This window comes from Eucalyptus grandis, chromosome 2 (genome assembly GCF_016545825.1).
Source record: "Eucalyptus grandis isolate ANBG69807.140 chromosome 2, ASM1654582v1, whole genome shotgun sequence".
Classification (NCBI taxonomy): domain Eukaryota; kingdom Viridiplantae; phylum Streptophyta; class Magnoliopsida; order Myrtales; family Myrtaceae; genus Eucalyptus; species Eucalyptus grandis.
In genome coordinates this window covers 44,885,593-44,898,577 of record NC_052613.1, presented here as the reverse complement: position 1 = coordinate 44,898,577, position 12,985 = coordinate 44,885,593, and the positions used below count along the sequence as shown (strand labels likewise).

The 12,985-nt window shown below is 38.9% G+C and overlaps 2 protein-coding genes, 1 long non-coding RNA gene and 1 other non-coding gene across 4 annotated transcripts; all 4 read left to right on the top strand.

The window, feature by feature from the left end:
• The first annotated feature begins 263 nt into the window (after positions 1 to 263).
• On the top strand, positions 264 to 4,310 carry LOC104434558 (probable LRR receptor-like serine/threonine-protein kinase At1g53430). Its single transcript, XM_039307134.1, has 5 exons — positions 264 to 513; positions 3,449 to 3,620; positions 3,711 to 3,782; positions 4,066 to 4,134; positions 4,238 to 4,310. Exons 1-5 carry the CDS (start codon positions 405 to 407, stop codon positions 4,308 to 4,310), a joined length of 495 nt encoding a protein of 164 aa, XP_039163068.1. The 5' UTR covers positions 264 to 404.
• A 61-nt stretch (positions 4,311 to 4,371) lies between these two features.
• On the top strand, positions 4,372 to 11,090 carry LOC104434575 (probable LRR receptor-like serine/threonine-protein kinase At1g53430; the record flags this gene model as incomplete). The annotated part of the gene is made up of 13 exons (XM_039307133.1): positions 4,372 to 4,457; positions 4,691 to 4,762; positions 6,322 to 6,387; positions 7,076 to 7,122; positions 7,544 to 8,085; positions 8,206 to 8,219; positions 8,271 to 8,467; positions 8,564 to 8,701; positions 9,010 to 9,128; positions 9,300 to 9,510; positions 9,582 to 9,819; positions 9,964 to 10,114; positions 10,521 to 11,090. Coding segments are annotated over 13 exons (2,289 nt in total), but the record flags the coding sequence as incomplete, so codon positions are not given.
• LOC104434155 lies at positions 4,774 to 5,266 on the top strand. Its single transcript, XR_005548268.1, has 3 exons — positions 4,774 to 4,914; positions 5,013 to 5,084; positions 5,207 to 5,266. It is a non-coding gene; the product is annotated as an uncharacterized LOC104434155 (transcript).
• LOC120286420 lies at positions 5,808 to 7,122 on the top strand. The gene is made up of 3 exons (XR_005548269.1): positions 5,808 to 6,852; positions 6,953 to 6,991; positions 7,076 to 7,122. It is a non-coding gene; the product is annotated as an uncharacterized LOC120286420 (long non-coding RNA).
• Positions 11,091 to 12,985: the final 1,895 nt, after the last annotated feature.

Here is a 12,985-nt window from a genome sequence, read left to right as displayed (position 1 = left end):
CAAACTTCAGCCTGGCACTGACCCCAAAAACAAAAAAAAAAAACTTCGGCCAGGCATTTTCCATAAGAGAGAAAGATCTGTGTTTTGTTTGGCAGTTTTTCACGCGCTTGTGTTAAAAAAGAAGAAGGAAAAGTTGACTTTCATCATGGATAAAGTAAAACAGTGCAATCGACCAAAAAAAAAAGTAAAACAGTGCAGATTAGAACGACAAACACAAAACGATCGAAAAATCCCTCATCTCACGTCCTCTCCAAAATCGCTCCTCCCTTGCGTCTCTTTGCGCTATTTTGGTCGTGGTCGAGGCAGCACCTCCGCGTCGTTTTGCACTGGTAAACGGTTTTTTTGAGGGGATCGTGGTCGGTGTTTGCGTCGGCGTGGCGCCTGGGAATCAGCGGAAGTTAACAATGGTGGTGCCCCTGGGTTCAGTTTTCAGAGTGGTTGTCTGCGTCGTTCTTGTCGTGGTTTGCTCTGCGGTCTTCAAGTGTGATGCTCAACTCTTGCCACCAGAAGAAGGTAAGCGAGAATCACTAAAGGCTTTCCTTTAAAGACAGTAGTTAAGTTCATTTTGGTCCCCTGTTGTTGGGGATAATTGCTTTGCGAACTCTGATCTTGAATGTCTCTCTGGCTCTTCTCTGTTGAGGTCCGCAAATTGAACTATAACGTTCGGAGCTGCTATCACATTTCTCAGCCCATTTTTCTTCGCGATTTTGTTTCTGGTCCAAGAATTCCTTTGGGAAATTTTTGGCGGGTGCAAGAGATATTTTCTTCTGCACTTTCACTTCCTTTTCTGAAAACTCTCCCTAGCAGACAGAGCAGGGACCGAGGCGGCCGCCCCCTCCAGCTACTCTAAAAATTCTATTTTTATTGGAAAGTTTAAGCATAATTTTCATCTCTCCCGTCTTTTATCCTAAAAATCCTTCTTCCGTAATTAGATTGTCGAATCCTTTCCAAATACACTCTTTGCTCAATAATTATGCTGATAATCCTAGGATGCGTTTGATAACCAATCTGGATCATTTTTCCGTAATTAGATTATCGAATCCTTTCCAAATACTCTCTTTGCTCAATAATTATACAAATAATCTTAGGATGCGTTTAGTAATCATTTTGGATTCTTCTTCCGTAATTAGATTATCAGATTATCGAATCCTTTCCAAATGCTCTCTTTGTTCAATAATTATATAGATGATCTTAGGGTACATTTGGTAATCATCATGTTCTTGAAAATAATTTCCTCTCAGAAATGATTTTTTTTTTCATGTTCGAAAGAATAATTTATGAGCATTTGAAGGCATTGTAACCGCCAAAATTTCTATTTTTGGAATAAAAATGCGTTTGGTAAAACCCTTAAAATTTATAATCCAAATAATTTATTTTAATCTTTTAATAATTTTATTAATTTTTTTCTTTTTTCTTTTCATCTTCTCCATCCTCTAGTTGCCTGCCCCTAGCGACCCAGTCATGGCGAGGCTTGGCCTCACCTTGCCGAAGGTCAACCTCACCCCATATTTAGCGAGGCTCGGCCTTGCCAGGCATCGTCAGGTCAGCATTACCCAACTAAGGTGAGGCTCACTCAGCCAAGGCAAGGTCGAGCCTCACCCAGCCACGGCGAGGCATGGGCCAACGAGCCTCGCTGTGGTTTGGCATTGCTGGGAGCCAATGATGCTTCGACAAGGTTGCTGACCCTCGTCTAGCCGATTGCCAACCATGGTCGAGGCCAGCTACCAACCAAAAGAAAGAAGATGAAGAAGAAAAGGAAAGAGAAAAGAAGAAAAATTAGGCTTGATTCTAGAATTATTCCTAGAAATAAAGAAGTAACTTTTTTCCTACTTCTTAATTCTCTTCTAAATCTATTTCTGGGAATTAAAAAAAAAAAGAAAAAGAAAAGTATGATTTATATTTCCAGGAACAAAAATTTACCGAACAAATTTTTGTTCTAAATTTATTCACGGGAACAAAAGAATAAAAGTTACTATTTAGCTTGTTAATAAACCTAAAACAGACCCTTACTTTAAACGGTGAAGATTATTGGTAAGGTTTTCAGGCAATTTCTTTCCCCAGTCTCCTTTTTAATCCTAATCTTGTTAGGAAAACAAATTTAGGACTCAAGAAAAATCAGCGGAAAAGAAGTTCTGGCTTTTTGATTCAGTCAAACCTCAGGTGTCTGGGCCTGGGCCCACACAAGCCCATCTCTCTTGGACCGATTTTGAATGTGTGCATGCATGGTCAGTGCGTCCAATCAGAATGTTAAAGAGTGAAGAACAAACGTCTTGCGGTAGTTTTTTAAGTTGGAGTTGATACCTTCCTTTTGTAAACAAAAACGAGATATGACGTATATATCGAAGTTTTAGATTTGAAAGAATACGTGACTCCATATGATCTTTTTACTTTGTCTAGTTAAAATTTTGTGATGTTGATATTACACATTATTTTAGATATCTCTCCACGTCGAATTCATGCTGTCAGAGTAGTGGTCTTGTGTCGGGGAGCAATAATTGTGATTGATGGGCCATCCTGAGCATTGCTACCAATTCGAAGACGACCTTCTTTTTTTACGTCCGCTTCCTGCAACTTGGTTGCAGTGATCGTGACATGCATAGAAAGATTTCTGCCCTTTTCGAGAGGGAAAGAAAAGGTACCATTACATAGTCATGCGAGAAGCAATATGATCATCACGAAATAAAGATTCTCTCCGTTATCAGCCAGCTAATAACCACTGTCAATAAGATGGTCGAATAAATGGCATTCATTTCTTGGGTGTGAACCCATTCTCTGGATTGCAATGTGAAAGGAGCGGTTGGGTTTTTTTGAACCCAAACCCACCCCAGCCCCCCGCGGGCGGCGATTTGGTCAAACTTGAGAAGATAGGAGACTAGTCCTCTCTCACCGCCTACATGTACATAGTTTACTTTTCCCGAATAAAGTAGATTAAATGTCCTGCTGGTCAACCATATGTGATTTTCTTCTGCTTTTCTAATACGGAAGGCGGCATTGGCATTTACTATGTATGACAGTGGAATGAATCTATCACGATCGCCTGCACTATATCTAATCTTGCAAGCTCATCCTCCCATATATGCACCTTGTATAAGCACCTATTTTTGATTGAATCAAGTAAATACGATGCACTGTTTGGAGTTCACTCGTTGCTCTTCAGTCCCGAGATTGAATAAGCCTTTCTTACTTGTGGTTGAGCCGATTATAATGATCATCCTAACTGAGGGGTGCTACCTTCGTTGGCTTTGAATTGTTCTGTGCTAATGCACAAGACTTGTTGCATAAAATAAGCACTTATGAGAGCTTGTGTGTGGCTAGAACCACATTGCCACAAACAAACTCACAAGCACCTGCTTGTGTACATGTTCATTTGGTCCTTCTCAATTTCTTTCATATATCCAGCAATAGATACTGATAAATGATTTCTTTAACTTCTGGTTTGTCCTTGCAGTTGATTTACTGAACACAATCGCCAAGAAAATGCAAAACGTATACTGGAATGTAGGCGAAACATCATGCAAAGGGGGTCAAGGTCTAAATTTGTCCTTGGCTTTAGGAATAATGAGCAACGTGACTTGCAACTGTTCCTTCAATAACGGCACAATTTGCCACGTCACAAATATGTATGGAAGATTCGACAATTATTTTTGTTTCTTCATGTATCCTTCTTTCATGTACATCAATTTGCAACTTGGCTATTCTTCGTGCTGCAGCCAGCTGAGGGGACTTAATTTGACAGGGAGTTTTCCCGATGAATTTGGCAGCCTCACTTACCTAACGGAAATGTAAGTTAGACTTGACCGCATGATATCTTCTTATATGGAAGGTAATTAGGCCAAAGAAATTGAATGTGACTAATGGGCCATGGTTCTTTATTTTCATGGGGTAATCACAAGAAAGCATGCTATGAGTTGGGTGAAGACTATTATGCTTCCACCTTTATCTTATTATTGACAATATTTTTCTCAAGAATGTATATATCTTAGAAATGTAGCAACTGCGGGAAACTAAAGCAAACTATTGCTTGAGAATTGTAGAAGTACTAAAGTGAGTGTTCTTTGTAAGCAGAGACCTCTTTCATAACTACATTAGTGGATCGCTCCCCACAAGTCTTACTCAGATACCACTTACCATTCTGTAAGTTAATTCTATCATACATCGGATATTATCATCACAATGTAATTAGGAGTTTTTTTTAAAAAAAAAGTAGCATAATTTTGTTTTCAATTTGGTACTTTAGGTCAGCAATTGGAAATCGCATAAGTGGTATTCCCAAGGAAATCGGCAACATTAGCACGTTGGAAGAGCTGTAAGACTTACTATAAATCATATACCTTTGTATTGAGAATGTGTTAGACTTGATAGTGATAAATTTATGGTTATGCTAGTGTATTAGAGGACAATTTCCTTGAAGGTGCTCTTGAGCCAAACATTGGAAACTTGAGCCACTTAAAGAGACTGTAAGTAAATTGGAGTATTTTAAGTGGCACACCTTTGCTTGGATAACATGTTTCAGAAATCCTTTCTTTATATTTGTGAGCTCTCTTGATTGTGAGATCTGACTTTAATCTTCTTGCTTAAATTGGAAAGAAGTTTTTCTTTGTTTAGGGAAAAACATACTTTGTTGAATGTTCTATACATTGAGACTTGATACTTAGCGTTCCTAATTCTTGGAATTTTTTTTCCTTTGTAGCCTTTTGTCTGCTAATAATTTCACGGGAACGATACCTGTATCCTTTAGCAATTTGAAGAACTTAGAAGATTTGTAAGTGGCATCATAATATTCATTTTATTTCTCAAAAATGAATTTCCTATGAGCGATTTTGATTTATAGGCCACTTGCAGTCGTATAGATGGAAGCACATTATCGGGCAAGATACCTGATTTTATTGGCAATTGGACCAAAATTACAAGATTGTGCGTATCTCAATCCTTCTCAATTAAGGCAAAAAATTATTTATATGATTTATGAGAGAGTCAAAATTCATTCTTACATTACGACATTAAGTTTTCAGGGACATGCAAGGCACATCTATGGAGGGACCTATCCCTTCAAGCATATCTTTGTTGACAAACTTGACGCAGTTGTAAGCATTTGATCCCGTGCAATTGTTCTTTATCTCTTATAATCTTGTAAGATTGTGTTTTGGCACAAAAAGGTAGAATGAATGTCAATGTTAAGTGATGGAGTCGTTTTATATGCGTCCAGGAGAATATCTGATTTGAAAGGTCCAAGCTCGAATTTTCCTGATTTGCAGCGCATGAATATGATGAGGACTTTGTGAGCTAAATATAATGAATATTTAATTTGTTTTTCTTTTTTGTATCTTTTTAGTATAGCTAAATTTCCACTAACTATTGTTTTTTTTTTTTTTTTTTTCACATCTTAGGATTATAAGAAATTGCTTGCTTACTGGCTCAATTCCACATTACATTGGGGAATGGACACATTTGATAATATTGTAAGTTTTCTACAATGGGGTGGATAATTCATTTCTTCATACAAAAGTTATGACACTTACTTTAGGGCTATAATTTTTTTTTCGCTCACTTAAGTACCATATAAGAGTAAAATTGTTCATTTGAGTGTCATTTCAGACAAATCGTCATACGTGGATTTTTTACTTATTTTTCCATTCCGATGTGGAATTCTTAAAAATAAATGAGAGTTCGACGCAGCCATTTTTGTTCACCACTCGCATGGTCTTTCTTTTGTTTGTTTCTGAATCACAAATTAGGGCTTGCATCTCTCTTTAATCTAGGCGAGGTGGTACTGGGCGTGGGTCGTCGGAGCTCATGGCCACTGGGAGAGGCTAGTCTTGCCATGGCCTAGCCAGCCATTGGCAAAGGTGGCCTTGCCCATGGCTATCGCCCGTGGTCAGCGAAGAAGATGATGAAGATGGATGACCTTGAGATGGGTCACGGTTGCGCTGTCCCTGCAAACACGGTCGGCGAAGAAGATGACGAAGGCTCGTGCCGATTACGCACCCTCCCATTTCTTCTTCTTCTTTAGCCCTTAGCTAATAGACGACGATGGTTCAGCTTCTACTCTGACACAGTTAGATTAGGGTTAAGTTAGGACAATCCTGCTGTTCTTATTCTTTTGATCGTAAGATACATTTTCTGTTCATTCTGAAGTCCGGTGGACCGGTTATTACGCACCAACACATTTTTGGACTTGTCCCAGTAGAGAATTGCGTTTTTTGAGAAGAGATTTGTTTCACGAATGAGAAAGGCCTCAAACTGAAGATCAAATTACATGAACTTCTGCAAGTTTTCTTGAGAAAACTATCTGATTCTTCTCCTTTTTTCCATCTTTGGTAGAGACTTGAGCGTCAACAAATTGACTGGTCAAGTTCCTGACAAGATGGGAGCTGCTCTAGATTACATGTAATTACAAATTTTCTTGACCACTCCTAATGTCTCAGCAAATTTGTAGTTGATTTTCCTTCCTCGTTGATATCATATACTCCTCGTATAGTTGAATTCCAAACAATTCTTTGGACAAGTACATAACTTTTATTTGTGAATGTAGGTTCCTGACAAACAACTCCCTTAGTGGAGCAGTACCCACTTGGGTAACAAGCAGCAAACGATATTTGTTAGTCTCCTATGAAAATTTCCAGTTTTTCGTTCTTACTTTTCCATACTTTTGACATAGATTGCAGGATTTAACTCATAATTCCTAGTATGAGACTCATGAGTTCCCATATGATATATCACTCTCCAATGTTGGACTATCATTATTTACCAGATGAATATGCGCACTAACTCGGTCAAGGTATGTAACTGCAGCGACTTATCTTACAACAATTTCACCGATTCTTCTCCAGTCAATTGTCAGGCATCACCAGTGTGAGTCAATGCACATTCTCTCTTAAGACAGAAATTTTATAGTTTTGTCTCATCCGCACATTTCTGGAGTTATAATCTAACACATTGAGTCACTTTCCAGTAATTTGGTTTCTAGCTATACGTCTCACCAAAATAAATCGTAAGTCTCTTTGACTAAGAGCTATTCCAATTGTTTGCATGTGAAAATTTTATTGCCGACAATCTTTCTGGTTTATCCCTTTAGGCTTTGGTGCTTGGAGAAGGATCTACCTTGCAGCGGGAAGGCACAATGTGAGTTTTACAATTCTTGAATTGTGGGAAAATTATCAAAATAGTCATAAATTTATTGTAATTTTTTCAATTCAATCATAAATATTTTTTTTTTACCAGTTCATTCATATACCTTTTGCAATTATGTTAATTCAGTTCATCCGGTCAAATTTGGTTGGTGGCACTGACGTGGATGCTAGCGTCCGGACGATGTTGTCGTGGCAAAATTTTAATAATATTTTATTTTTTAGCAATTTTTTATTAATTTTTTATTTCCTTTCTTCTTGTTCTTCTTCTAGCCGATCACCAAATTGGCTAGAGGCTACGGCCGTGAGCTCACCCTCACCTAGATCTAGTGATAGCAAGCTCGCCTAGCACTACATCAACGAGGCCCGCCCTTGCTAGATTTGGGCGAGGGCGAGCCTTGCCATGATTGGGTGAGACCTTGCCCAGTGTTGCGAGGGTGAGGGCAAGCTTGCCTACGATGGCAAGGCCTTGCCATTTGCTGGCAACGTCTCCCTTCGAATTATTGTTGAGCATAAACTGTCGAGCTACTTTTGGCCCCTATCATGTCTTATGCAATATCATCCGACGACCTATGCAGACTCTTCCTTGTTTATCAATTGTGGAGGAAACAAAACGACTATTGACGGGAATCAATATGAAGAAGACACCAGTCTGAACGGGCCATCATTTTTCTCCTCTTCTTCTTCTTTTTGGCCAGAACAGTGGGCTTCCAGCACCACAGGGGTTTATATGGGAAATGATCATGCAGGTTACACAGCAGAATACCCCTATATTATGAATGTGAATGGCTCAGGGTTGTACCAAACGGCTCGCCTTTCCCCTTGGTCGATCAGATACTATGGCCTTTGCATGATGAAAGGACGTTACAAAGTGCGGCTCCATTTTGCTGAACTTCAATTTTCCGATGACGAAACATATAACAGCCTCGGGAAACGTATATTCGATGTATCGATACAAGTAAGTGAAGTGGAATTTGACAGCTCATTATTATTTTAATTTCATCTATTTTGTCGAATTATCGTCTTCTGTTAAGGTATTTGACTTAGGAAATTGTTATTATGACTTGGTGTGTGACAGGGCTGCACACAACAGTCCGACAAGAGCAGGATCTTTTCTTACCGAAATTCTTGTTAATTTTGCAGGGCAATCAAGTGTTGGAAGATTTTAATATTGCGGAGGAAGCGGAGGTGTTGGATGGGAATCGATAAGGACTTCAATGATATTTACGTTACTGGCAGTACTTTGGAGATTCATTTATATTGGTCAGGGAAGGGAACCACAGCCATTCCTAATAGAGGTGTCTATGGACCACTTATTTGCGGCATTGCAGTGACACAGAGTAAGTCAACATTGATGTACATATCTCTATTATTCTTTCCTCATGTGGTCATTGAAGCATTCACATATAAATCTATCATTTTTTTCCTACTCTTAGACCAAGATTTTGGAGGCACTGGACTATCAGCTGGAGCAATCACCGGAATTGTAGTAGCTTCGGTGGTTCTTCTTGTATTGATAATACTGGTCCTTTGGCTAAGAGGATTCTTAGATTGTAGAGACGTTGAAGATCCAGGTGAGGTCATACTGACTTGTTTGCTCATGCGGGAATCTATCACTTATTGATTCATCACACGAGTATGATGCTTAATTCAAGACTGTATTTATCTGCTTTCTTTGTACTTTTTGTGGAATTCTTATAAGTAAATTGTGACCACAAAAGTTGCCCTTTTTTTTTCATTTAACTAGGATTGCATGTCTATGAGGCATGACCATATAGGTAAATTCCTCCTCGATTGAGTGTCTGTTGTAGAACTATGTTTTTCTTTCAATTATTATTATCGCATTCCTATTATATGCCATAATTTTTATTTTATTTTTTAGAATTACATGGGCTAGATATCCAAATCGGCCATTTCACTTTAAGGCAAATCAAAGATGCTACGAGCAACTTTGACACTGTGAATAAGATAGGTGAAGGAGGGTTTGGCCCAGTTTACAAGGTGATTCGCAATATCTTCATAACTTTATTCTCCATTCAATGTGAAGTGTCTGATATATAAAGTATGTCTTTGTTTTAGACTTCCCAATCCAGATCTTGTCAAGCTAACCATTTTTTGTGATGAATAAGATGTGATTAGTTATAAGTCTCAAATTCATATGATTAATCTCAGGGAACACTATCGAATGGAACTATAATTGCCGTGAAGCAACTTTCTTCTAGATCAAAGCAAGGCAATCGTGAATTTCTCAATGAGATAGGCATGATATCCGCTCTCCAGCACCCAAATCTCGTAAAGCTTTACGGCTGCTGTATTGAAGGAAATCAATTGTTACTAGTTTATGAATATTTGGAGAATAATAGTCTTGCCCGAGCACTTTTTGGTAAAGGATGCTTTCCCTAAGATAACTACTATCCTATTAATGGCATTCAACTAAACCCTCTCTCTTCCCAGGACGAGATGATCAACAGATTGAGTTGGACTGGGCCACTAGAAAGAAAATATGTTTGGGAATAGCTAGGGGATTGGCTTACCTTCATGAGGAATCTAGGTTGAAAATTGTTCATAGGGACATAAAAGCGGCAAATGTGCTGCTTGATAAGGAACTAAATGCCAAGATCTCAGATTTTGGTTTGGCCAAACTCAATGAAGAAGACAATACGCACATCAGCACAAGGATAGCTGGAACAATGTAAGTCTTTTGTTATTTTGGTTAATTCTCTTATTTTAATTAACTTTATTTAATGAGCTTTTGATTGCTACATATCTGTAATGTTTTACCTGAATGTCCTCTTTTTATGGCCATACTCACCATTCCTATTTTGTCTTGCCTCAGAGGTTATATGGCTCCTGAATATGCTATGAGGGGCCACTTGACAGACAAAGCCGATGTTTACAGCTTTGGAGTTGTCGCTTTGGAAATTGTCAGCGGAAAGAGCAACACAAATTATAGGTTGAAGGAAGAGTCTGTTTATCTCCTTGATTGGGTAACGTATGGCGACTTTAAGTCTTATAGAAATTATGCAGCCAAGCTTTCGCTGGACTTGAAGCTCTATTTCTCTACTTTCTGCTGGTTTGCTTTTGGGACTTGCAAGTAGAATGATGGCATGTGACTTCATAACTAAATGATGGAACAAGCTATTGGGAACAAATTCGATCAGAGTAAATAAATATATGAAGGAATAATTTCTTTGAAGGACTTCTCCTAAGGAAAAAGAAAAGATGGGTTAGAAGCTTAGAACGTTGATACGTATGCATGAGCAGGCTCATCGGTGGAGAACATAAATGCATGAACATGATGGGATTCCATCTTGATTGTTCCTAAATCTGTTTTCTGTTTCTAAAAGCATGATAACCGACTAATCTTCTATTTCTTTTTGTACATGATGAAAGGCCCATGGGTTGCAAGAGCAAGGGCACGTTCTTGAACTCATGGATCCACGTCTTGGCTCATATTACTCCGAGGAAGAGGCAATGAGAATACTCAACCTGGCACTTCTATGCACCAATCCTACACCAACTCTTAGGCCACCAATGTCATCTGTGGTGAGCATGCTCGAAGGTAAAAGCGCGTTGCCAGCACCCATAATCAAGTGCACCGCAACAAATCCAGATCCTAGGTTCAGAGCCTTCGAGAGTCTAGCTAATGATAGTCAAACAAATGTCTCGACATTCTCTGAGGACAATGACCAGGTGCCGGGAAGCATGTCCATACAAGGTCCAGGGATTGACTCTTCAGCTTATTTCACTAGTAAGGACGAAAGCCATTCTTCAGAGATCACGCTTCTCTCAGCTTCTTAGGACTCAGATTCGTTCAGTAATTATTATCTGTTAATCATTTATTCTATCCAATAGTGTAAAGGAATTAGATGGCGGAAATATAGGGGATAAGAATATGGCTGAAGGATGTTGTACAACCACGTTGTTGTCCGTCCAAGCCCTCGCACGAGTATAGATCCTGTGCTGGCCTTTAGGCACAATGTCTGGCTTCATCTGGGTAACTCTCAATTGTTTGAATTTTCCCTACTTTGAATTTTTTGGTTTAGTATGTGCATCATAAATTCACCATTTTTTGTCCACGAAAAATCCAACATGAGAGCGCTTTGTTCCCTTTATCGTTTTACATTGATTTGATACGATAAAAGCACCTAAGATCTCGAACAAAGTTTCAAAAATGTCTAGTTGCTAAGCTCACAGTTAGGAAATTGTAGATTTATTGATTTTAGGCATTGTCTATGGTGTACTCCCAACAAAAGTACACTAATAGAAGTTGACCTCTTAAAAAAAAAAGTCATTAGCATGACTTCATGTAATCTTCAACTCATTTTAATCGGTGACTTATTGAAAACTCAAAATCCCTAAATTTTCACATTTTTGATGAAGCTCAGGAAATGAACAAAACATTGATGAGGCCATTTTCTTCTCATTACTATGATTCCATGGGGTTGCAGTACGGTTTAGGATGGAAAAAGTTCATGGATGTATGTAGGTGAAGCCCATCAAGGTCACGGAGAAGCAGAAAAAATAATATAGTAAAAAGCCATGAGAACGTGTGCCTAGTATAAATCAGACGGCTACTGTTCACTAAATCCACATGCCTTTAGGTTGGACAGTGAGAAGGAAAAGCAGAATCGTAATTGTAAGGCAACAGCTTATCGTGAACCTTTCTGGGTGAAAAGATAACACCAAGTTCATGATCTAGGCAAATTATTGTGGAACCTATCTTAATGGTTCATGGACCAAATGAAGACAGAAACAATCTGATCTTTTCACTTTCCAAAAGAATTTCTCCAACTGCCACTGCCACGGCCTAGCGAGCACCCTTAACGCTTCCAATCATTGAAGAGTGATAAGTAATTCTGCAATGGATAAATCTGAAGCTTCCCAGAATGGTTGTTTTGATGCTTCTTGCAGAAATGAGCCAAAGATACAAACTTCAACCTCACTTGATTAAGAACTCCCTACACAAATTTGCAATGGATGGGGCTGACAGGATAATGAAGGATTGGAAATCTCAGAAATTCGGCTCATCTAATGTGGTCCGCTGAGATCTTTCTGGGGAAAATGTGAAGTTCAACCCCTTAATTTTGGTGTGAATGGTCATGAGCAAGCAACAGAAAATGCAGTTTAGAGTGCAAAAGATGAAGCAGGCTTCACTATAAATGCAAATGCTGAGGCACAAGTTAAACCATATTGAAGGAGAGATTTAAATCAAATAAATGGAAGAACGACCAAATATAAGTGGCACCCTCAAGTGTAAAATACAGAGGATGCTCGATCAGTAGGTAATGCTGAATTGCTCCATAACACTATAATTTTCTTGGCAGTTCTGATCATTAAGTTTGCCGCATTGCAAATGAGACTTATGACTAGATTTTTGGCGTTTCCAATCTGGTTTTCATACTACTCCCTTCATGTTTTTGCTGTTTACACTTCAAACGCTGGATCACATCCAGGCATCCCTCAAGAAAAAATTACTGAAGATATGCAAAGTAACAATAGCAGGAGTCACATTTCTGATATCAAAGTGGCTGAGTGACAGTAAAAGAAACCTGCATTCGGCGTTGAGATTTTCTTGGGCCCTATGCTGCTCAATCTATGTCTTCCTCATGCTTCTCGGATTAATAATCTCAGGGTTTGTTATGGGTGGTTTTGCAATGAAACACTAGGGTGACCAAACCAATTCAGACAACAGAGACCCTGAATTTTGTTTACACTAAACCTAACCTTGTAGCCTTTGTGCTGTTTACGCGGTCTTTCTGCATCAATGGCTCTTCAGGTGAACGTGCTGTTCATCATTCGGAGGCGACCATTGCAAAGAGCAATAATGGCATTCCTCATATACAGGAACTGAAGGT

What these genes read in the sequence shown, in the direction of transcription:
- LOC104434558 (XM_039307134.1), top strand. Translation starts at nt 405, where the DNA reads ATGGTGGTGCCCCTGGGTTCAGTTTTCAGAGTGGTTGTCTGCGTCGTT. An exon ending in ATTTGCCACGTCACAAATAT is followed by an intron (nt 3,621 to 3,710) that starts GTATGGAAGATT and finishes TTCGTGCTGCAG; the next exon opens with CCAGCTGAGGGGACTTAATT. An exon ending in CAGATACCACTTACCATTCT is followed by an intron (nt 4,135 to 4,237) that starts GTAAGTTAATTC and finishes TTGGTACTTTAG; the next exon opens with GTCAGCAATTGGAAATCGCA.